This window comes from Parambassis ranga, chromosome 22, assembly GCF_900634625.1.
Source record: "Parambassis ranga chromosome 22, fParRan2.1, whole genome shotgun sequence".
In the NCBI taxonomy this organism is placed as follows: Eukaryota; Metazoa; Chordata; class Actinopteri; family Ambassidae; genus Parambassis; species Parambassis ranga.
This window is the reverse complement of record NC_041042.1, coordinates 17,746,347-17,769,099: the sequence shown is the minus strand read 5'-3', so window position 1 is coordinate 17,769,099 and position 22,753 is coordinate 17,746,347. Positions and strand designations below refer to the sequence as shown.

General features: G+C 43.1%; 3 protein-coding genes across 6 annotated transcripts in view; 2 read left to right on the top strand and 1 right to left on the bottom strand.

Annotated features, from left to right (window-relative positions):
• Nucleotides 1–11,046, top strand: part of crybg1a (crystallin beta-gamma domain containing 1a) — a 32,867-nt gene extending 21,821 nt beyond the window's left edge. For 3 of the 4 annotated variants that reach the window (XM_028394829.1, XM_028394827.1, XM_028394828.1), the window contains exons 4-22: nt 18–3,481; nt 3,892–3,930; nt 4,011–4,129; nt 4,223–4,400; nt 4,545–4,684; nt 5,092–5,218; nt 5,300–5,335; nt 5,907–6,055; nt 6,299–6,425; nt 6,538–6,683; nt 7,529–7,655; nt 7,733–7,762; nt 7,855–7,967; nt 8,055–8,187; nt 8,267–8,406; nt 9,001–9,124; nt 9,428–9,586; nt 9,842–10,004; nt 10,274–10,362. In XM_028394829.1, coding sequence (XP_028250630.1) covers nt 18–3,481; nt 3,892–3,930; nt 4,011–4,129; nt 4,223–4,400; nt 4,545–4,684; nt 5,092–5,218; nt 5,300–5,335; nt 5,907–6,055; nt 6,299–6,425; nt 6,538–6,683; nt 7,529–7,655; nt 7,733–7,762; nt 7,855–7,967; nt 8,055–8,187; nt 8,267–8,406; nt 9,001–9,124; nt 9,428–9,586; nt 9,842–10,004; nt 10,274–10,362 — 5,603 coding nt within the window. Of the gene's footprint in view, nt 1–17; nt 3,482–3,891; nt 3,931–4,010; nt 4,130–4,222; nt 4,401–4,544; nt 4,685–5,091; nt 5,219–5,299; nt 5,336–5,906; nt 6,056–6,298; nt 6,426–6,537; nt 6,684–7,528; nt 7,656–7,732; nt 7,763–7,854; nt 7,968–8,054; nt 8,188–8,266; nt 8,407–9,000; nt 9,125–9,427; nt 9,587–9,841; nt 10,005–10,273 lie in introns of all 4 variants that reach the window. The other variant, XM_028394826.1, reaches the window with a different exon arrangement.
• Nucleotides 11,047–11,908: 862 nt separating this feature from the next.
• rtn4ip1 (reticulon 4 interacting protein 1) lies at nt 11,909–18,361 on the bottom strand. The gene is made up of 9 exons (XM_028396266.1): nt 17,807–18,361; nt 17,471–17,622; nt 16,067–16,135; nt 15,833–15,957; nt 15,543–15,591; nt 15,292–15,428; nt 14,977–15,160; nt 12,462–12,554; nt 11,909–12,369 (listed from the first exon to the last, which is right to left on the bottom strand). The coding sequence occupies exons 1-9, from the start codon at nt 18,075–18,077 to the stop codon at nt 12,250–12,252; spliced, it is 1,200 nt and encodes a 399-aa protein (XP_028252067.1). The 5' UTR covers nt 18,078–18,361; the 3' UTR covers nt 11,909–12,249.
• Nucleotides 18,362–18,379: 18 nt separating this feature from the next.
• On the top strand, nt 18,380–22,018 carry qrsl1 (glutaminyl-tRNA amidotransferase subunit QRSL1). Its single transcript, XM_028396265.1, has 11 exons — nt 18,380–18,528; nt 19,097–19,256; nt 19,636–19,734; nt 19,812–19,908; nt 19,999–20,160; nt 20,236–20,411; nt 20,507–20,619; nt 20,701–20,893; nt 20,973–21,090; nt 21,204–21,409; nt 21,659–22,018. The coding sequence occupies exons 1-11, from the start codon at nt 18,505–18,507 to the stop codon at nt 21,853–21,855; spliced, it is 1,545 nt and encodes a 514-aa protein (XP_028252066.1). The 5' UTR covers nt 18,380–18,504; the 3' UTR covers nt 21,856–22,018.
• The last annotated feature ends 735 nt before the right edge of the window (nt 22,019–22,753 follow it).

Genomic DNA, 22,753 nt, shown 5'->3' with positions numbered 1-22,753 from the left:
GTGTGTGTGTCCAACAGGGGGCCTGCTCTCCATGAAACCCCCCAAGCAGCTTTCTAAAAGAAGCATGAGCCTCGAAGAGAGTAAGAGTCCACCTCCAACCCCGCAGGAGAAAATGGCCTCATCAAGGCTCACCAGACATAATGACAACGTCAAACACCACAAACCTCTACACGAGTCAGCCGAGGCCTCGTCGCCTGTGAGCAAATTGCCTAGACAGAGAAGCTCCAACAAAGTTGAACCCAAAAAAGCATCTTTGAATGGAAACTCTGAGGAGTCAAGTCAGGATTTTAAGGAACACACCGGTGATGACGGATTTAGATTTAAGTTTGTTTCTGCAGAGAAAGAGGAGTTGCTACAGGAGAGCATTATCACAGCTCCGGAAAAAGTTTCAGACTCTGCAGCTGAGGTTAACAATGCACCTCAGCCACAAGGTACTGCTGTAAATAAAGCTGAAACAGATGGAGGACAGCATGAAAAGGTGGAGGGTCCACCTGAAAATCTCTCTCAAAGTGTTTACACCACTCAGGAAGAGAAAGCACCTCCTCCTGCTGTAAAAGACAGTTTAGAGAGAACAAGTAACATGAGCCCAGATTTAATCCAGATGAAAGAGGGAAATGCTGCAGCACCAGCTCACAAGGATGTAACTGATACCTCAGCCAAACCTGTGCTGCCTGATAGTGCTCACAATGACATAATGACCCAATCTGATGAGGCTGTTACACCTGCAAGTATTTCTCATGATGAAATTAATACAGGAGCTTTTAAGGAAGGCATTCTTCCTGCTCAAGTGGCCTTAAAAGATCCTAAACCGGCAGATGTACTGGCAGCTATCCTCAGTCCTGATATAGACAAAGCTGTGGAGCACGTAAAGGAGGTAATGGAGGTTCTAACCATCACGCCCAGCAGGGATTTAGTAGAGGAGAAAAGTAAAAAGGAGGTTGGCAGGGAAACTGCTGTGGGTTTGGACATAGAAACAGAGACTGTGACTGTCTGTGAATTGGCCAAGAATGTTGAAAACCAGTCAGACAAAGAGGTTCTTTTAGCAGCAGGAGAATCTGAAAGCAAGGACTCAAATGAAAAGCTTAATGACGCAGCAGTGGAAAACACTGACTCTCAGAACTGTCGCAAAGAGGAGCTCAAAGCAGAAACAGAAGAAGACAATACAAATTCAGAGACACTAACACATCTGTCATCAGAGGAGAAATGTTTACAGCCCGAGGAGTCCAAGGAGGAACCACAGCTGGTAGCTGAAAATGCTTCAGAAGAGAGAAAAGAAGCACTGCATGAGTCTACAGACAGTGAGGGAACGCTGCAGCAGAAGGCAGTGACAGAGGAGGAGGTCAACACAAATCTGGATGGCAAACATTTTGACAGTGTAAATGAAGGACAAGCTCCAGAAACGAACACAGACGTGTTGGATGTGGAAAAAGAGATCAATAACCTTTTAAATGAGACTGAAGTCAATGGGCAAAATAAGGCTTTAATAGCTAATGACCAAGGTGAAGACGTCAAAGAGTCTGAATGTCTAAATGTGAACCTAGATCAGGAACATGGGACAGTGGAAGTCCCACAGAAGACTCCTGAAAGACATGTGGATACATCTGAGGAGCTAAAAACTCAGCAAAAGTCCATAAATGTTGGAGAGCAGCAGAAGGACATTGGAAAGTCAGACAAAATTTTAGATGATAAATTAAAACAGGAGTCAAAGACAACAAAAGGTGAAGTTCATGAAGAGATAACAGAGAGCAAGAAAGTGGACACAACCGAAGACCAGACCACTGTCAGCACTCTCATTAAAGGAACTGAAGAAAAGACAGAAGCCACTAAATCATCAAATGACATTAGCAGCCAACAGGTCCAGATGCCCACAACTGTTAGTGACCACATTAGAAACAAATCAGAAAGTCCACATACTGACCTGAAGCAGGAACTGGAGACACTTCTCCCAGAGACAGCTGAGAGCCAAGTTCTAGAGGAGTTAAACGTCATGAGTGATGAGGGAGCAAAAGAAGAGACTAAAACCAAAGTGGCATCAGTGCAGAACGTGAATGAGATTACAACTGAGAAAGCTGACATGAGAAGATCTGACAAAGAGGACCCAGAGAAAACCACAGATCAGGCCCCAGATTCTAAAGCTCCAGCTAAGAACCAAGAACAGGAACTGAAGACTGTAGCTACCAACCTCTCAGAAACAACCACAAAATTAGTTGAAAAACCCACAGCTGATAAGGCTGAAGTGAAACTGGAACAGAAAAGCCTCACTGAAAATGATAAGCATGATTTGGTCACGGGCGGTGCAAAGCAAAATGAAAAGGCTGCTTCTGGTTCAGATGTTAGGAGCATCCACATCAGAGTGGACGGCAAAGAAGCAGTCAAACTTTCTGCTACAAGTAGAGTTATCCAGCAGGAGCTGCAGACTTTAAAGGAAAAAGAAAAGCCTCCAAACTCATCTGTGAAGTCATCTGCTCCACTGAAGACTGAATCTCCATCCAGCTGGTTGGATGTGGAACATCGACCCAAACAGAAGAGGGAACATAAGAGAAGGGTGGAGACATCAGCTAGTGAGGATAAATCTCTTGAGCCCGATGATTTTGAGGACTTTATCAAGAGCATTAAGAAGGGAGGAATCCCTTTCTCACTACCTCCAAAGAGGCCTGTTCGTAAGAAGTCCCCACCGCCACCTTTTGCCATGCCGGCCATCAAGGAGGATCATTTTGAGAGAACATTTGACCCAGAGGAGTTCCACTTTGGCTTAGGAAAAAACAGCAGGATGGATATGTCCCCAGCAATGGTGATAAAACAAAAAGCAGCCAATAGAGAAAATACTCTGGGAAAACCTTCACAGGACATTGATGAGCCCAGCAACACCAAACACCAAACCAATGATCAGGCAGATGGAGTCAAAGAGGGGGCCAAAGCCGAAGCAGGGATAGAACAAAACAATTCCGAAGAGCAAGGGAAGCTGACGTCAAGACTCGGAAGGATATCTATCCTCTCCAGCTTACTGAGCTCTCCTCGGTCTTTCAGGAAGAACAAAGAGGAAGCTTCCTCCTCCCTAAATAGCACACTTCCATCTGACCAGCCTGCACAGGGAAGGCAGGGAGTTGTTGCTTCACCTTTGCCTGGTGTCACAGCTGATAACAGGGGCGTGAAAGGTGTAGACCAAGGCTCATTCATGGGAGGTGGTGCAGGCACACTTAGTGAGTCAGCACTTAGCCCCACCTTTCCTCCTCCTCTGCCCACGTTCTCTGAGATAAAGCTGCCCGATTTAGAGAAGCACCTTAAGAAGAACAAAAGGGAGTCGGAGGTGTCGCAGGGTTCTACAGAGATACATAAGACTAACCTGAAGAGGAGTGACGCCATGGAACAGAGCAGCGTACCTGATGTGGATATGAGCCTGAAGAGCCCTGCAGGACTGTCTCCAACCACCAACAACCAGCAGAAGACCTCTCTAAATGGACTTTCTGCCACTAAGACAAAGGTAGGAAGCATACTTCAAATGAATCAACGAGTGTATTCTAGTTTGTTACCACGGCGACATGCGCCCCTGATTTATATCCTGTTCTTTTGTTTGATGATGTTTTTGCAGGCGAGTCATGAATCACTTGCAAGTAGGGGCAGGATTTTTTTTCCACAGGATATTTTCTCCAATGTGATCAAAAGTCTATCTGTTGCATCATGGTAGAATATTTGCATCAACAGGCAAATGGAGCAGACCTATGCAAAAACACTGCAAGTTAAAACACAGGAAAATGTGGACTGATATGCAGTTTTACCAAGCTAGAAATAATTTATTATTAGTAATAATAAATCATTGTGGACTGAGTTGTATGCAGACATTGATGTTGCATTTGCACGTTTGTGTAAATATTTGTGTACATTTTCTCACAGATACCTGCAGTAAGAGGGTTCCACAAAAGGCCCGGAAAGGTACGACATGGCATGTTCAACCCTGACTGTTACTGCAGTGAGAGCACAGAATACAATGATGTGTCTATCTGTTAATCTAGATCGTCATACATGAGCAGGCGCAGTTCGCAGGCGAGGCCTTTGAACTCTTCTGCGATGTAGAAGATGCCACCGCAATGAAGCTGTCCCCTGTCATATCGGTCAGAGTCATCAGAGGATGGTGAGGGCCCTCTGACTGCTCTCTGTCGCTGCAATGTCTAGAATATTACTTACCTTCATTTTTCACCTTCTTGTGTGTTTTTTTGTCTCTTAGCTGGCTCCTTTATGAAAAACCTGGCTTCCAGGGGCGTATCATTGCCTTGGAGGAGGGACCTACAGAGCAAATAGTAAATATGTGGGTAGAGGAGGAAACCCCAGCAGCACTAAACGAGATGGAGCAACCTGTCCCAACAGCACCTATGGTGATAGGTTCTATTCGATTGGCAGTAAGGGTAAGTTCCTATCTGACCTCATTCATGGTGTTTGTGTTATTGTTTGTCCTAAGTGGACAATTAAGGTTTATCTTTGTTTAATGAATGGTTTTTCCAAAAGGGGTTTACAGAAGCTTCATCTTTAAGGTATTTCTTTGTGTATAGGACTACAGCATCCCTCGGATCGACCTGTTTGCCGAAGTGAACGGTTTGGGGAGGATGTCGTCTTACTGCGACGACACCATGGAGGTCGGCTCCTACGGGATCCCTCAGACCACTGGCTCCATCAAGGTCCATTCTGGAGTGTAAGTGTCTATATTCTATCTTTGAAAACCCTCGCTGGTGGTAAGATAAGATAATCCTTTATTAGTCCCCCGCAGGGGAGATTTACAAATGGAGGCTGCCTTGCTACTAACTAATCATTTAAAAGCAGAGATGTAAGGTTTGTGGAAACGGTCCTCATGCAGCATCTGTTTTCTGTCTCAGAAGGAATGCAGTCTGCAGGCTACAGCTTGTAGTTGTCACAGTTTGCAGCTGCAGATTACTGATGGTTTGCACAGATTTTGTAATATGCTCTTAGTGCAGAAAGTGAAATTCCAGTCTTTATTTCCTTCATTGTGTTACAGAATAAGACAAGACAAGATCTTGTCTGCAATTCTGTATCATGCTGTCACCCTGCTCATGTTTCACCCCCCCTCTTTCTGTCCTGCAGCTGGCTGGTGTACACTGATCCAGGGTTTGAAGGGTTTGTAGGAGTGCTGGAGGTAGGAGAGTACCCCTGTCCAGAGACCTGGGGCTTCCCTGAGCCCTTCATCGGTTCTCTCAGGCCCCTCCGAATGGTACAGTAGATTAAAAATACAAAATGATTGACTGTGTGTTTGCCATTTATTCTAGGTCTGATAATGTATGTCTATTTTTAGGGAGCAATCCGTGTGGAGCATCCTCATGATGTCAAGGTGTGTACCGTTACCTCCTGTTTGCAGAGACATACACATGTTGGAAGTGGTGCTTTCAATCAGTCCTTTTGAGAAAGGAAAGTTACTAATACTAATCTAAAATGAAGCTGAGGTATGTTTGCCTGATGTGATTCATTATGTCGACAGCCTGGCTTAGAGACAAACAACACAGAGTGTTGGGAAATATTTGTGTGTGTGTAATGAAAAAGGAGAAAGACGAGTGGATTTTGGTTCAAAAAGGGAGCTTGCTCAGAAAAAGCCTAACAAAAGTCAGATGATGCCTTCACATGATGCCCTGCTGGCTCTGTAAATAACCCAAAATATGTTCATTCTCATGACCGAATAGCTCGAAAACTGGTCTAAGAAACATTAAGAGCAAGTCCAAGCACTTTCCAGTGTGAGCCTCTGGTATGTTGCCTACAGCATGTACTAATACTTGCAGCCTATATTGATAGATAGGTAGATGTCCAGATGCAGTGTAACCTGGGGAATGAATGGCATTCTGTCTTTGTACCACAAATACACCTGAGGTTATGAACTCATTTCCTCTTTCTCTCTGTCTATAATCCAGGCTTTAGTGTTTGAGAAGCCAAACTTCCAAGGGGAGTATATAGAGGTGGACGGTGATGTCTACAACTTAGCAGAAGTGGAGGAGGAAGGAGACAAACCTGTGAAGACGACGCTGTCTGCAGTGGGGTCTTTAAAGATCCTTGGCGGCCTGTAAGTTATTGTTCCAAATATAAGGTGACCCATTGTCCCTTTCAATTGGAATTATTGGAATTTTCATTTTTTATAATTTATTTTTATATAGAAAATATGGAAAAATACAGGTAAAATGTGCCAACCATCACAGTACCAGAAATCAGCCATTTACTTCAATCCATACAGTGCTAAAAAAGTATTTTAATTTATTTTAATTAACGTTATAATTTTTTTTTATTTAATGTAATTTCTTTGTGATAGGTGGGTTGGCTACCAAGAGGCAGATTTTGAAGGGCAGCAGTATGTCCTGGAGGAGGGGGAGTATCCTCACTGTAGTGACTGGGGAGGGTGTGAGGACGGGCTCCTGTCACTACGACCTATATTGACAGTAAGCGCCACTATTAATATCTTTGTTCTGTCTCTTCTATGTCTCCATCATTTGTGCTGAGCTCTGTGGATATGTTATGTGTATTTTTCTCCTTTGTGATTATCTCCTCCAGGACTTCCTGTCCCCTCACCTCAAAATGTTCAGTGAGCAGAACTTTGATGTGCTGGGACTCAACGTAGACTTGCTGGGCCCCGTCCCCAACATGGAGGACATTGGCCACAGTGTCAAAACACGGTCTGTCAACGTCACTGCGGGAGTGTAAGTTAGGCAAAGAAAATGCAAAAGAAAGCTTTTGAGGGTGTGGCGTGCACACCCTGGGTGTGTGATTCACTGACATGACTGATTGTTCTGTCACACACCTACACACACACACAGGTATTCACACACAGCCCCCGGCCGGGTAGAGGAGGAGAAGAAGAGGGAGACAGGACAGGATGAAGGAGAGAGAGAGACATGCACAGACATACAGAGAACAAACATGACAGGATGTTATAATTGAAGTGCTGAGCGACTGTATTTTAGCTGATAGGTTGTTACAGTTCCAGTTATACTACTACTGCATGGAAAAGGACATAGGCAGGTGTTTACAGTAGACACTGGATTTTGTCAGAGGGCCGGATGCTTTTTAGCATGCTAATCTGGATGGAGAGAGAGAGAGAGAGAGAGAGAGAGAAGGGGGGAGGGACAGACCCAACACTACGAGGACAACTGGATACACAGTTAGTACCATGAAATAATCATACGTCGGCCTGTTGAGAGGAGAGGAGGGGAGAGGAAGAAGAGAGATGGTGTTGAGGAAGTGGTGGGGGGGGTCAGCCTGTTCTACCTGTGGCTGTATGTCAAGAAGTGACTGTAACTATACCTGTTGTTTAAGGTTCTTTAAGTTAAAAACAGATTTTTAGATAACTGACCCACTTTTATGTAATAGTACAATGTTTGCTTTACATGCGCCTCACCTGCCATTTACAACCTGTTAGAGGCGTGCACTCATTTTCTAACCACAGCTTTGAAGGTTAGGTCAGCGATTCACTCAGAGAACCAATCAGATTAGCTGTGTTTGTAATCTCTAAAATCTCGCAACAGTGTGTTGTGTTTGTGTACAGGTGGGTGGCGTTTGAAAACCCTGGGTTCAATGGAGAGCTTTATGTCCTGGAGAAAGGCATGTATGCAACACCAGAGGACTGGGGAGCACAGAACTTCAAGATCTCGTCCATACAGCCCGTCTTCTACGTAAGAAATAACACAGAGAAAATGTTATAAGACATGCTTTACAAAAACGGCTCGCTGACTTGTTGTTTTCTCTGTAGGACATGCTGATGGGATCAACTAAATTTAAGGTATCATCTCTTCATTCCACATGCTCCGTATTTAAAAGAATGAATAATAAGTCTGTGCTTGTGTGCTAAGGATGTTTGGATGTGCACTACAGGTCCATTTGTACTCTGAACCGGACTTCCAGGGAAGGCTGCTGGCTCTGGAGGACACCACAGCAGCTCTGGAGGAGGACTTCACACCCAGGTCCTGTAAGGTGCTGACTGGATGGTAAGGCACCACACACACATGTCATACTGTGATCAGAGAGCCCTAAGGTTGTGACATTGAACATGTGTGTGTGTGTGTTTGTGTCAGCTGGGTGGCGTATGAGGGAGAGCAGTTCACAGAGAACATGTATGTCCTGGAGGAGGGAGAGTACCCCAGCACAGAGGCCATGGGCATCCTGTCCTCAGAGCCTCACATCCGCTCTATACAGACAGCAGGGCATGTGAGTATTTTTATTGTGTGTGTGTGTGTGTGTGTCGTTTTCAGTCACAGCAGTTTAACATCCTGTTCTCGTGTCTCAGGAGCTCTCCCTGCCCTCCGTCATCTTGTTCACTAAGCTGGGCTGCAAAGGTCGGAGGGTGGTGTTCACCAACGGTGCTGTGAACCTGCTGCAGGCAGGCTCTTGTGCACATGTACGCTCCCTGGTGGTGGAAGGAGGAATGTATGTATCCATTTCATGTACTTCATTTCATAAACTGTGTTATTTTTGTGTAAAAACATCATACAATGTTTCCCCTTGCTATTATTTATTTAGAAAAAAATAAGCCAAAATAAAGGTCTGTACACCTGCTGATGATCAATTCATCAAGGCTTGATGGTCAGCAGCACCTGCTGCAGCTCACACAATTAAATTCAATGGAAGCAGTAAGGGGGCACATTGTACTGTACTGAGTTTTTTTTTCTTTTTGGCTTCATTTATCTAAATAAATAATAGCACAGTGAAAAAAGTTGTATGTTGTTGCATGTCTGAGGTTGTATTTGCCTCATACTAAGACAAATTGTTAGACAAAAAAAAGATAAAAAAATGTTAACTGAAAGCTTTAGAGCTTGTACCCACAGCTGCTGTAAAAGGTCTGACAGGCACCCAGGAATTTCCCTTAAAAGGTGTTTAGCTTAGCTTAGTCATGTCTAAAAGTCATCAAAGATGTGCCAGTAAAATGTCAAAACAAATTATAACCCATATTGTTTATTTGTGGAAAAATTATATGTTTTAATGGGAATATTTGAAGCTAGCAGCTGACTGCCTTGTCTCCAGGTGGGTGCTGTATGAAGGCATTAACTACAGGGGGCGACAGCTGCTCCTCCAGCCAGGTGAAGTGGAGGATTTGTGCAGGTGTACTGGCTGGCAGCGAATAGGATCACTCCGACCATTACTCCAGGTACAGAAGCACAGACGTAACAAACATTACACAATAATAAGAACATTAATTGCAAATTGTTTCATTTCATGTGCGATTGTGTTTTCTCAAAAGTTTGACCTATCACACTTTTGTTTGTTTTTTCCCCAATATTTCTTGTCACTTGGACTGGGTTTATTTATTATTTTCGGAAACTGTCAGATGTGATAGCATGATTTATATTAGGAAATATTCGAGCTGTGCTTAGTGTGTTTTCCTTGAATGTAATATCACTTTATACAGATGTTTAAGAGGTTTTTTTTATATAAATCTTTCCTCCAACAGAAACAGATGTACTTCCATCTGCGGAACAGGGAGACAGGAAGTGTGATGTCACTGACAGGAACGCTGGATGACATCAAGCTCATGAGGGTTCAGGCCATGGAGGAGACAGGAGGAGTAGAGCAGATTTGGCTCTATCGGGACGGACAGCTCACCTGCAAGGTGACACACAACTTTAGGAATCTGAAGATATTTTTTTATAGCGTCACAATACACAAAGTATTTATCCAAACATGGTCTCACAAGCCTAATATTACAGTAGTGAGATTCATGCATAAATGTGTATAAAGCAACAGAGTACCTGAACACACCACGGTGTGTTCATTCCACTGGACACAGTAGTAGTGCACACTGTGTGTAGTTTGTCTGCAAAAACAACTGGATAATGACATTTTTTTATCCATCGTCTCCCTCCAGCTAATGGAGGACTGTTGTCTGGAGACGGCGGGCAGCGTGGTGATGGCGGGCGGTCGGCTTTGTGTTTCCCCGGAGCGAGGCAAAGACAACCAGCTGTGGAACATCACCCCACACGGTGTGGTGCGCTGCCATCTCAAACCTGATCTGGTCCTGGAGGTCAAAGGTTAGACTTGATTTATAAATAATAACAATACTAATAATATGTATGTAATATTTTGTATGAAATATTTAACTAAAGGAGAGTTAAACAGCTCCATCTCCTGGTGGATTAAAGAGGTGCAGCAGTGAGAATCGCTGCTGTATTTGAATGAAGTACATGTAGACCTGTGTCTGTCTATTCTACATTTACAGTTAGTATCAGGACTGTACTGCATATTTGAAAATATCAGTTCTTGCTATATTTTAACATTTTATGTTGTGTGTGTGTGTTAGGTGGTCATCAGTATGACAAGAACCAGGTGATCCTCAACACGTTTGATGAAAGAAAGCTGAACCAAAGGTGGACCTTGGAGATGCTGTGATCTGAAGAGCAGCCCCTTGCTGCCGCAGCCCTGTGCAGAGACTGAGCCCTGAAGTGGACGCAGCTTCACAGCAGTAATCCTGTATTGGGCTTTGAGTTTTGTTAGTTAGTATTTTTACTCTTGATAAGGAGGCAAACCATTTGATTGGATCAATATTATAATCAATCTTTGGACATTCTCTCCAACTGTTTGTACTTTCATTACAAATGAATGATGTAAATGTGATTGTTAAATGGTATTTCGAACAAGTCTTTTTTTACCACATATAGAGCTCAGCCCTGTTTCAATGCTGCACACTCCTTCTTTACCTTATTGGTACTTTTCTATTACATTAGGTTACACAGTCTGATCATCATGTTGGAAATATGAATGTAAACCGTACACTTGATAGCTGCAATATGAAGGCTGACGTACCTATACTCCAAAGATGTTTTGATATCTTTTTAGGACTTTTTACACAAACTGTACTCAGTTGTATATAAACATCAAGCTGTACAGACATTTGAAATGGAACTGCAACAATGCTGCCCACTGTTAATTGTAAATATTCAATTTTAATTGTACAGCGCTTTTTACAATCAGAGTTGTCTTTAGGTGTTTTGAAAATGTGAGGAAACAGTTACATATAAAATTGTAATGTGAATTATTGTCTTCTATTAAAATACAACACCAAATTCTCTCAAACTGACATTTTTAGAGGGCTTTTTTCCACATAATTTCTATCAGATTTTACCATTTCCCATTGTACCTTAAATCTCTGGATGTTATGGATTTGTAGAAAGGTTCAGATCCTGATTAGTTCGCCCCACATGTCCATTGGTCTGTGGATGGAACCCCAATGACAGGCTAGCGGTGGTCCGGAAGGCCTTGCAGAATGCTAGCCAGACTTGGGAGAGGACACTGCGGGCCTTGGTCAGACACCATGTTCATGGGGATGCCATGTGGATTACCAGCCTAGCAGTTTCACAAGCTGTAGGCAATTTCTCAGGAACAACAAAATGTGCAGCCTTAGAAAAACAGTCCGCCATCGTTAAGATACTGTCTACATCTTACCTGTAGATGAAGGAAGTCCTGTGATGAAGTCGAGGAAGATGTACAACCAGGGTGGGCTCGGAATAGGAAAGGGTAACAGCTGTCCAGAGGGTGGGTGGTTGCTGGCCTGTCCTCGGGAGCACACGGGGCAGGCAGCTACAAATCCATCACGTCCGTTACGGTGTTCAAACCGGCTCTCACGGTAAAGCTCCATTAACGTATTGGGCTGATTCTCACACTTGTTGATTAAAACAGTCTAATCCTCATGCACTCTGAACCAAGACCAGTTTCTTCCTCCCCTCCACACGCCCAGGTGTAAGCAGTTGCTCATTACCTCTCTGCCTCTCCTCTGCTGACCACACCCACCCCTCTCTCTCCTACATCTGAGCACCCTCCCTCCATTCCTCAGGTATTTTTCTCACTCTCTAAAATCCTGTTGAACAAACTAGTTAGAAACTCCACTGCTGTCTCTCGACACTTTCACACCTTCACAGGTATGCCAACAACAGCCTTTCCACTCTTCATCCTCCTCAGAGGCTTCTTCACTCAATCCCTTCTAGTATTCTAGTCTTTGCTACTTCCTGCTACAGCAACACATTCATTAAATAAAGTCCAGATTTATTCTTTGAATGAACTGACATTAGTCAAATTGGTTTATTTTCAATTAAACCAATTGACCAACAGCAGCCCAGGTGCATATGTGAAAATGTTCATCAGCCTAACATAAAAAAGCAACACACTGGAGACACAACCACTGTAGCATCCACTGTAGCATCCATATTTGCTGTCAAAATAAGCAGATACCTTGCATTCAGTTTGTTGCAAACACGCACTTTTTCAAAGTCAGTGCAAAAGTCATTCTGGCCCTTTGCCGATCTGGATTACAGTCTTTCCTCGGGCATGACCCTTTTCCACCTTCTCAAAGGCCTGAGGAACCTGCGAAAAGCTGAAAATCTCCTCCACCACGGGCCGGATCTGTATGAGGAGAGAGAAAGGAAGGAAACAGGTGTTAGTTTCCCCTCACTCACAGTCACTGGGTACTAAACAGGATAAATCTGGCATCATACATGTCCTGCATCCACCATGACTCTGATTTCATCCAGTGCAGGACCACTGGGTGCAAAGAATCCCCAGCGGTAGTGAACTCCTTTGACCAGGTGCTACAAGAAAATAAAGTGACACAAGCAGAAATACATTTTGAGTAAGATGACAAGAACATTTTAAATGACTGCACAACGTCATGAAGCCTCATCCACTCTGACTGTGATACTGTCAGACAGTCCATGCAGTTCAAACTATATATATACATACATATATATACATACATACATGAAATATATACATGAAAAGAGCCATATTCCCATGCCATGATGTAGATGAAAAACAAATTCAGCTTAAAAAAAAGACAGAGATTCTCCACAAGAGGGCTCACAACAGTCACACATAAGGTGCACCTGCAGAGCTCTTGTCAAAATGTATGTGTGTAAAGTGTTGATCAGATCTGCTGGTTTGAATCGGATCACTTGGGTGGTCATACATTTAAATGAGAATGCAACTTTTCTTTGTATCCACAGAATTTTGAGGCAGATACCTACAAAGTCTTGTGTGTCAGATGACTGGAACAGCTAAGCAGGATGTTCTGCAACTCATAACAAAAGGAGGAACAAGGTGAATCTAGTCCTTTTGTTATGCTCGACACTCGTGTGTAGGAATTGTCAAAATAAAGAAGTTGCTCAACCTTCAGGCCCATTTAGAAACAAGGACGCTCACAAACAAACCAGCAGTCGATGCTCTAGTTTTTTCTTCAGAGATACAACAGCACTGTTCATTTTACTTCCTGTCTACTCTGCAGTTTCAAAGTTTGTGAACTTTTAGAGTAAAGTAGAATTTTTCTATATTTCTGCATAAATATGAGCCAATACATCTGCAAATTTTGATGAAAATGCAGAAATAGGGAAATTCTAAAGTGTTCACAAACTGTATATCCTTATCCAATCCCCGATCTAACAATGTCAGCTTTGTGCTGTAAACATGCCAACCTGTAACTCTACACTGACACAACAAATCATCAAGTGTAAAAGCACACTTCAGTCACAGCGTGCAGATCAGATTACAGGGACAGTGTGGATGCTAATGAGAAAGACCTCAGCCAGGCCTCCTTTTCTTATTGTCTGAATCACAAGGTGTGAAAAAATATAGCCGTGTATAACAGAGGAGGTTAGCAGTGCAGCCCACTGGCTGTTCATTAGATTTCTAAAAAAATGCTACAATCAGACCAAATGTCACGCTACCCTTTTTACACACACACACACACTTAGTGTAACTCTTACAGTAACAAGAAACGATGACAAATGGGGCTGTCCCCGATTTTTCAAAAGTTCACCTTAGTAGGAAAGACAGAAATGGACTAACACACGGCTTTTAATAGGAATGATATGAGAACACTGCAGAATTTAAAATGGAATATTCCTCAGAAGAACACAGCCTCGTGATTTTTTTGTAATAATGTTGTCGACAGCACAACATCATTAAAGTCATTAAACAGATGAAAACACAGCATACGTTTTCTTTCTTTCGTCACTTGAAAAATGAAACCAAATCTGACCTCACTGAACCACCAACAGGACCAAGGTGTAACTTTTTAGAGCCACAATAACAGCTATTTATATGTACCTCGACCAAGAGCGACACACGCTCGATTTTAGAAACATTTTCTATTTTACTGTGGATTGTGTGGTTGGGGGGGTTGAGTGAAAGAGGTTGTGGCATGGATGTACTGAAGTGACTACTTGCAAACGTTGCTGTGCACTTCACCACAGTCACCACGTTGACAGGATGCTGTGCCCTCACATCCGTGTGTGTGTGTGTGTGCGCGCGCGCGTGCGTGCGTGCGTGTGTGTGTGTGTGCATGTGTGTGTGTGTGTGTAGGTGTGTGTAGGTGTGTGTGCGTGTGTGTGTGTGTGTGTGTAATGAATGGTGTTGCACTCTTATACTAGTCCTGACTTTAATAGGGTTCAGACAAGCTCATTTAAAATGGGAGAACTAAGGGTTAGACCACTGGAATCACACTGGTAAAACACATGACAGTAATAAAGCACCTCTTTTGTGCACTTTAAAAATGGTGATCAGTTTTGTTAAGAAGGGGAAAATGAGTGGTTGTGTGTGTGGTGTTATTATGTGTAGACTATGAAACCTTATCTGCAGACTTGGTATTTCTCAGAAATCATGTTTATCTTGGTTTGCCTAAGAAAGAATTGTTGTGGACAGCACATAAGTTAGCCTACAAGGCTGACTCCAACTCATTTACAGCATATTTCTGTAATGAGAAATGTCTGTATTGACTAAATAAATGAATAAATCACAATCTAAAGACCTTTGGCCCTAACTTAATGACATCAGGCTTCATCAGCGTCCCCTGATGTAAGTATCATTGAAACACTGCTGATGCAAGATAACCCATAAATTGACAGGACCTGGAAGTTTCACCAGTAAGGGCTCTCATCCACATCGATCACGGCAGACAACATCAATACAAAACTGTATTCTGTAATATGTCATCAGTCACACTGTTTTCATGATTACCTTGAGGACCTTAGAGCCCACTGTCGCCGCCGTCTGCATCATTCCGTCAGCTATACCCAGCTGGTCTGTGTTCTGGAGGAAGGGTGTTACAAGGGTGATGTACTTGGCGCCACACCAAGGCTTTAGCAGAGTCAGGGCCCACCGCTCTGTGTCCCCCCCAACATTGTCCAGGATCAGGTCAAATCTTGAGTGGAAAAGCAGACCCAGAGGTGTGTGTTGACCTGGCACAAAAGAAACTAAAGTGTGGTGTGTGTGTCTGTGTGCCACAGCTACACTGCCTGGGCTGAGAGGTTTCTGTGTGTGCCTCTCTCTAACCTTTCTAGCGCGCTGAGTGGCTCCTCTACGGGTCCGGCTGTGTAGTCCACCACGTGGTCCGCCCCGAGGTCACTGACAAATCGCTCTGCATTCTGGGAGCAGGTAACTGTCACGTGGGCTCCCCACGCCTTCAGCATCTGGACATAAATATCAGTGTCATTTACTTACTAGGGCACAGGATGTCAGCAGAGAGAATGTAAAATTATCCATCATCTTAACTTCCTTTACAACAGTGCTTATTTCATGCATACCTGTATAGCGAATGTTCCCACTCCCCCTGATCCTCCAAGGATTAAAACCCTGTGGGGAAAAAAACACAACAAACAGGTCAACAATGTTTTCCACACTATTTCTACAGAGTCTCTCCCACATTAGGATTTATGTCAAAGCTGCTCCGGGTTTTAGCATCAGGGCCCAGACCCTCATTAATGACTGAGCTAAAAGGGGCTAAGAAGGCACAACAAGTGGAATAAATGGCTGAACAAAGCCAATGAGTGTCCTTGGGAAGAAGTGTGTATGACAATTATGTGTGTTGGCTCACCGTTTATTAGCACAGTTGTCCTTACTGAGCCCACCCGTATTAACCAGTGCTGACCAGGCAGTGGTCGCCACGTAGGGAATGGCTGCCGCCTCTGTGTGGCTCAGTGACTTTGGTTTGTGCGACACCTGAGCACAACACACAGTAGAAGCAATTGCACACTCAACGAAACACAAACCTGATTAAACATAAGTAATACTGATGAAATCATGCACTATACACAAAGAGGGGCAATACCTCATTAGCACTGAGCACCACAAATTCAGCCAAGCTGCCCTGCCTCCATGGTGGAATGGCTGCCCACACCTTAGGGAGACACAGCAACACATTTCATCTCTATGCTGAGACTGCAGTTTGTCCTCAACACTGTAATGTGACATTTCTTATTCTCTGTAAAGTGCAGTTTATTTCAGTTCCTGCTTCTAAGTGGCCTATGGCCTACATAAATAAATGATGTTGACACATGTATAAGTAACTAATTCTTGACAAAAGGCAAAAGAGCTGTGTGTGTGCGCACATTTGAATAATGTCAGGCTGCAAACGGGTTCGCTGGCACATATTCAAATTCTCCCACAGAAACCTAATCATTTACACTAGTCTTAGAACCAAAACTCCACAAGTAGCCTAATGTGAAGGCAGCATCACTCTGAGCTCAACTGACAATGACCAACAAAGACTTGCATGCCATGCGATGACATCACCAACGACCCGTCGACTACTAAATTAGTTGATGAATTCTGCTGTCAACTATTAGTCAACTAGTCGTTGCAGCTCTAGTCCTCAATGTTATTCTGTATACTTGTTTATGCTGTTTATATTTGCAGTACGCTTACAGGGCTGTGTTTTATCTCCCCTCCTTTTTATCGTGCATATCGCAGTGACAGCTGCAGGTCATGAAATGAGGGCAGCCACTTGGTAAAATTCTTAGATGGCACAGCACTCTTGGCTCTTTAAGGGTCAGAGCTGGACCACGGGAGCATTTGCCAGATTTTGTTAACTGGTGTGGTGAAAATTTCCTGGACCTTAATGTAAAAAAGACAAAAGTACTTAGGTACAGTGTTTGACCAGCAGTTAATGTTTGATAAAAAATACTGTATGTATTATCAAACGAGGTCAGCAGAGAGTGCATCTACTAAGGAAGCTGAACTCCTTTACAGTCTGTGACAGGACTTTGTGTATCTTTGTGTAGTCTTTTATCAAGATTCTACCTTTTTCCTTAGTTTGCTGGTTTGGTGGTCTGTCAGGCTTTTAAACCTGGACTTGGACCTGGAGCGCACTTGTTGATGTAACTTATGGTAAATGGCTTGTACTTATATAGCGTTTTTCTACCTACTCAGTTATATATTTTTATTTCTCTGTAACTTACTGTTTTTTACAACAACAACCTGTCATATTTGTCATCTAATGCATGTGTTCCTCTCTCAGACTACTACGCAGAATACTGCTGCTGGCATAAGAGAAAATACATGACAGGCTGCTGGTGCTGATAATAACATTGTTCCTGCATCAGAAATCAGGATTCATCAGCACAGGTTGTGTGTTTTCACCATCCTGTGATTCTGGTCTGTCACTGTGACACACTCCATATTCATACAGGACTCTTAATACTTTCTTTGTATTTACTGTGCATCTACCGTTTACCTCATCCCTTTCTCTGAAGTACTTCACATCCAGGCCACACTCCATGATGACCCCAGACACATCCCTTCCCAGAATGAGCGGGAACTCGCTTCCTGACTGCTTGAGGTTCAGAGGGTCTCTCTTCATAGACAATGTAGCTGCACCATAGCCACCTAACAGAAAGGAAAAGGTTTAGTGCAGTCTCAGGATCTACACCTACACGAACGGGAGAGCCCGAAGCACTTCTGTGGGAGGAGATGATGCATTTATCACAAAACAGGGTCAACATCTGTCTCATATTTATGTATCTATAACGAGTCTCTGGGTGCAGATAAAAGTCTAATAAAACATGCTCACCTCTCATGCTGACATCAAGTGGGTTCAGGCCTGCTGCAAACACTTTGACAATGACCTCATTGGGGTAGTTGATGACGGGGAAGCTGGCGTTTCTGGTAAACCGTAGAACATCATTGGTCCCATATTTGTCTATGACCCAGGCAGGCATAACCGTCCTACACCTGCTGGAGGTACTGAAAAGTCTCATTAGGCTGCTTTGCTTGGCCGTGTGGACGCATGGTTTACTAAGATGAAGCAACCTGCTGGTCACCAAATGTCTAACAGAGCTCATTTTTCAAGCACCAGGCAGAAATGAATCTGTATTACTTGGCTAGCAGTGCATTTAGCCCCTGACATACAATAAAAACCGGCCCGACTTGCTAATGCACTCCTTAAAGTTAATGATAAGTCACCACTACCTTCTGACTGTACGTATTTCTTCTTGTTAGAACATTTCCAGCTACTAATTTCGACACATGCAATAATTCGAAGTTTGAAATTCAAAACAACGTCCTCTTCCGTAACATGCCCCTTCCTCTGCCGGTGTGTAAATTAGCCTTTAACGTGTCCACCAATCAGAGAGCCGCTTCTTCAACAGCAGTCCAATCACAGGAGCGATTGTTGGATATTGGCGCTGGAAATAAACATGGCAGCTCCCTTCTACACACTGTTCGAAGGTTGTTGTTAATTTAAAAGTTTATCGTTAAAATACCATTAACATGCTCAGCCTGACAATAAAGGAGGTTAGTACGACTGTTTACTTATCTTATGAGGCAGTTCTCAGCGGTTGATAGCCGCGTTTAGATTGACATTATCTGCTGTTGCCTGCCGACGTACACAGAATCATACTAAATGTCATTAACTACAGTAAACGTATAAAAAAACTTCAATCGTCCAGCTGCTTTCTCTGTATTTGTACAAATGTGTAATAGCTAATAATACGATATCTAGGTTTAGGTTGAGTTGCTAATGTTCTTGTGTACTGTACATTCAAAGGGAAGCTAATGACACAAACTGTTTCATAAAGGTGAGAGAATGACAAAAAGTCCAGTAATGTTAAAAGTGACAAAAGTATTATATAGTGTTATACACAGTGTTTGGTAGCAGTTCATAAAATACGTATTAGCAAGGATGCATTAGTGTCAAATATAATGGTTCCGAATGATTCTATAGTCCATCAAATTGTATTCACACATGAAAATTAGAATTAAAAAAAGACTTTACAAAAATGCTTGATTCACTTGTTACACTATTACGGCACTGTTTATTTATTGTAACACGTCCTTCAGAACTTTACTTCTTCTTCTCCAGGTGTCTTTGGCACTCAGGGAGGGAAGGATCTCCCCTACAGAACTCTGCAGGAAGTGTCTGAATCGCATCAAGAAAACAAAGCATCTGAATGCATACATCACTGTGACCGAGCAGCTGGCACTGAAGCAGGCTCAGCAGTCAGAAGCCAGGCTGCTGCAAGGTGTGGACATGAGAGAGAATATGATATGTTTTTTGTTGGAGGAAGCATTTGGGACTATCTGTGGTTAAGCCCAAGCTTTATGCTAAATCACATAAATGGTTGTGGGAATGTACAATTACAAAATGTTACCATTTGCATATTGGGTTTTTCACACAGCTTTCCAGTGTTCCCTTTCACACACACACAGCTATACACAGAGACCTCAAACCAGGCTCTTGTTTCCTTTGACATTCTCCCATGCAGATGTGTGGATTTGTGCAGTGTCCCACTTCTTCCCTACTATGTTTCACTATGTTCATTTACACAAACGTCGCCTTGCTTGTTATGTTTTGGATCGTATAGTGGTTACTGTACGATCTTGTCTTTTTTATTTTTTCAGGTAACCCTAAAGGTCCTCTGGATGGAATCCCCTTTGCGGTCAAGGACAACTTCTGCACAGAGAATATAAAGACTACATGTGCATCCAGAATGCTTAAAGGTCTGAATAAAAAAGCTATTCGGATTTCCCACTCTCTGTCAGTCCACTGCAATTATTAAAGTGCCATTACGTTTCAGATTACACCCCGCCATACAATGCTACAGTGGTTCAGAAACTCCTTGACCATGGGGCAGTTTTGATAGGGAAGACTAACATGGATGAGTTTGCAATGGGGTAAAGTCATTTTTATCATAATCGTAATGTTTGGTACTATTAAAATAAAAAAAATAAGAGTACCCACCCTGACTGTGTTTCTGGTTGCAGTGCGGGTAGTACTGATGGGGCTTTTGGTCCGGTGAGGAACCCGTGGAGTTACGCTGCTCCTTACAGAGAACAGACTGCCACAGCACCAGACTCTGACTGGGTCATCAGTGGAGGAAGTTCAGGTGGAAGCGCTGCAGCTGTGGCCTCGCTCACCAGCTACCTGTGAGAGAACACATTCACATTCACTGCAGAAAAACATCGCAAAGAACTCTGATTAAAAATGTGCTGTCTTGGCAGAGCTTTGGGTTCAGACACTGGCGGTTCCACCCGTAACCCTGGAGCATTGTGCGGTGTTGTGGCCCTGAAACCTACTTACGGTCTGCTGTCCAGACATGGTCTCATCCCTTTGGTCAATTCCATGGATGTCCCTGGTGTAATGACGCGCAGTGTCAATGATGCAGCCATTGTCTTAGGTGGGAAACAATGCTATTTACACAGATTAAAGTTGTGTAGCATGTTAAAAACTGACTTCAACTATGGAACCTAAGCTGATGTTGTATTGACACAGGTATCCTTCAAGGCCTTGATATTAAAGACTCAACAACAGTTCCTGCACCTTCATCACTAACAGAGCTTCCTGAGGACTTTGATGTTAAGAACATCTGCGTAGGCATCCCAAAGGTGAGTCCATTTGCTTCATAAAAACTTTTCAAGTGAGCTACAGAAAGTGTAAGATAAGAAATGTGCTCTCATTTATGTCAGGAATACTATGCTCCGGGCTTGTCTGAGGAGACTCTAGCACAGTGGAGTCATGTTGCTGACTTGTTTGAGAGAGCAGGGGCGCGAGTGGAGCAAGTGTCCCTCCCTCATACCCAGTATTCCATTGTGTGCTACCACGTTCTCTGCCACGCTGAAGTGGCATCTAACATGGCCCGTTTTGATGGCCTGGAATATGGTATGAACCAATATGGCCATTATTGCTCATATGATACATACAGTATTATGTTTTTTATTTTTAATCACTGTTCTACCAGGTCATCGCAGTGAGATGGACAGCTCAACAGAGGTCATGTATGCTTCCACACGACATGAGGGCTTCAACGATGTAGTAAGAGGAAGGATACTGTCTGGGAACTACTTCTTGTTAAAACAGTAACTGGAACCATCTACCCTTCTTAGTCAACCTGAACCAACATGTCACTTTCACGGCATCAGAATCTACAGTAACAAGCAGATTTAATAACCTCTCGCTCATGTTTTTCCAGAAACTATGAGCACTACTTTGTGAAGGCCCAGAAAGTTCGTCGGTTAATATCGGATGATTTCAGGCGCGTGTTCAGCTCGGGTGTTGATGTTCTGCTCACGCCCACCACACTGACGGATGCAGCCTGCTACCATGACTTCACACAGGAAGACAACCGAACACGCAGCGCACAGGAAGATGTCTTCACCCAGCCCGCCAACATGGCAGGTACGGAGCCATGAACAGCACTACAGACTGCACCCATGACAGAAGTGTGGGAGGATACAGGAACTTAGATTCTACATCGTGATGCACACATTCACACCTGTAACTGAAAACCTTCACTTTCCTGCCACTCTCCTCCATTTTACAACAACTGCATAGTTAAACTTTCTCCCGTCTTTTATCACTCTCCAAACTAACCTTGTTACCTTTTCCATGAACTTCCTTTCACCTCTCTTTCTCCTTTTTCCCAAGGTCTCCCTGCTGTTTCTGTGCCAACTGCATTATCAAGACGGGGCCTTCCCATTGGCTTACAGCTCATAGGACCAGCCTTCCAAGATAAGAAGCTGCTCAGTGTCGCCCAATGGATCGAGCAAAGGGTTGAGTTTCCCTCCATCAGTGACTGTGACGACTCTCAGGAGAGCGGCATGGAGCAGACTTCATTCGTGTGAACTGATACAAGTCACACACTAGAATGACTGCTTGTGTCCTTTTTAGGACATTTCTTCATAACTCAGACACCTTGATTGTGTGAAACCTAATTACAACTCATGAACATCCTGCTGTGTAGATTGTGTGAAGATGATGCAAATAAATACATGCAATGCAAGTGTGTTTGCACAGACCTGTGTCATTGTTGTGCAGCATCTAGTGCATGCAGTTTGTGAAAGCACAGAAACTGCTTTCAAATACATTTATATATAAACTAAACTTACATATAAGCTTATATAATACTTGCTAAACCAACAACCTAACTTCATGTAAATTTCATGTGAACAGAACGTAGCAATCCATCTTTTCATTGCGTACATAATGGTGGTACTATGGAACAGGATGTGGGCAAGCACCCACATTACATTTGCATTTAAAGCTACAAAGACATACAAAATAGACGAGCAGTATCTAAACATTTTCAAATGAGCCGTCTGTGTTATTTTAAGCGGAAATGTGTAAAGCAGGAAGTTAGGGTTTGTTCTGAAAACAGCACTAGTAAGAACATGTGAGACCAAATTGTGTGACAAATTTGTGAGACCAAATATGAGCAGATCGAGTGTCATGCAGACCCTTTCATGAGACAGTACGAAGGACCACATTTAAGTGTTGACCAATCAGCTCTTTACATCGCTGGAAGCTGTCCTAAAATTAAGATGCTGCATTTCATACACATTGTTTACAAGGTGTCTTCTTATTTCAGTCCATGTAATCCTAATTTTTGGTGTACGTAAATTAATCCCGATGCTGTTTTGCTGCACATAAGTGAATATGTTTCAGGCCTGTGGGAGAATAGAGCTAGGAAGTACTGATGATGTAACAACTAATGCTTTGCTGTTATCACATTTATCAGAACAA

Coding starts and splice junctions, on each gene's coding strand:
- rtn4ip1 (XM_028396266.1), bottom strand. CDS start 18,077: ATGAGCTCTGTTAGACATTTGGTGACCAGCAGGTTGCTTCATCTTAGT. Junction 15,592..15,832: donor GACAACTGTGCTAATAAACG/GTGAGCCAACAC, acceptor TTTTCCCCACAG/GGTTTTAATCCTTGGAGGAT. Junction 12,370..12,461: donor TCATGGTGGATGCAGGACAT/GTATGATGCCAG, acceptor CTCCTCATACAG/ATCCGGCCCGTGGTGGAGGA.
- qrsl1 (XM_028396265.1), top strand. CDS start 18,505: ATGCTCAGCCTGACAATAAAGGAG. Junction 20,412..20,506: donor TGATGCAGCCATTGTCTTAG/GTGGGAAACAAT, acceptor GTATTGACACAG/GTATCCTTCAAGGCCTTGAT. Junction 20,620..20,700: donor TCTGCGTAGGCATCCCAAAG/GTGAGTCCATTT, acceptor CATTTATGTCAG/GAATACTATGCTCCGGGCTT.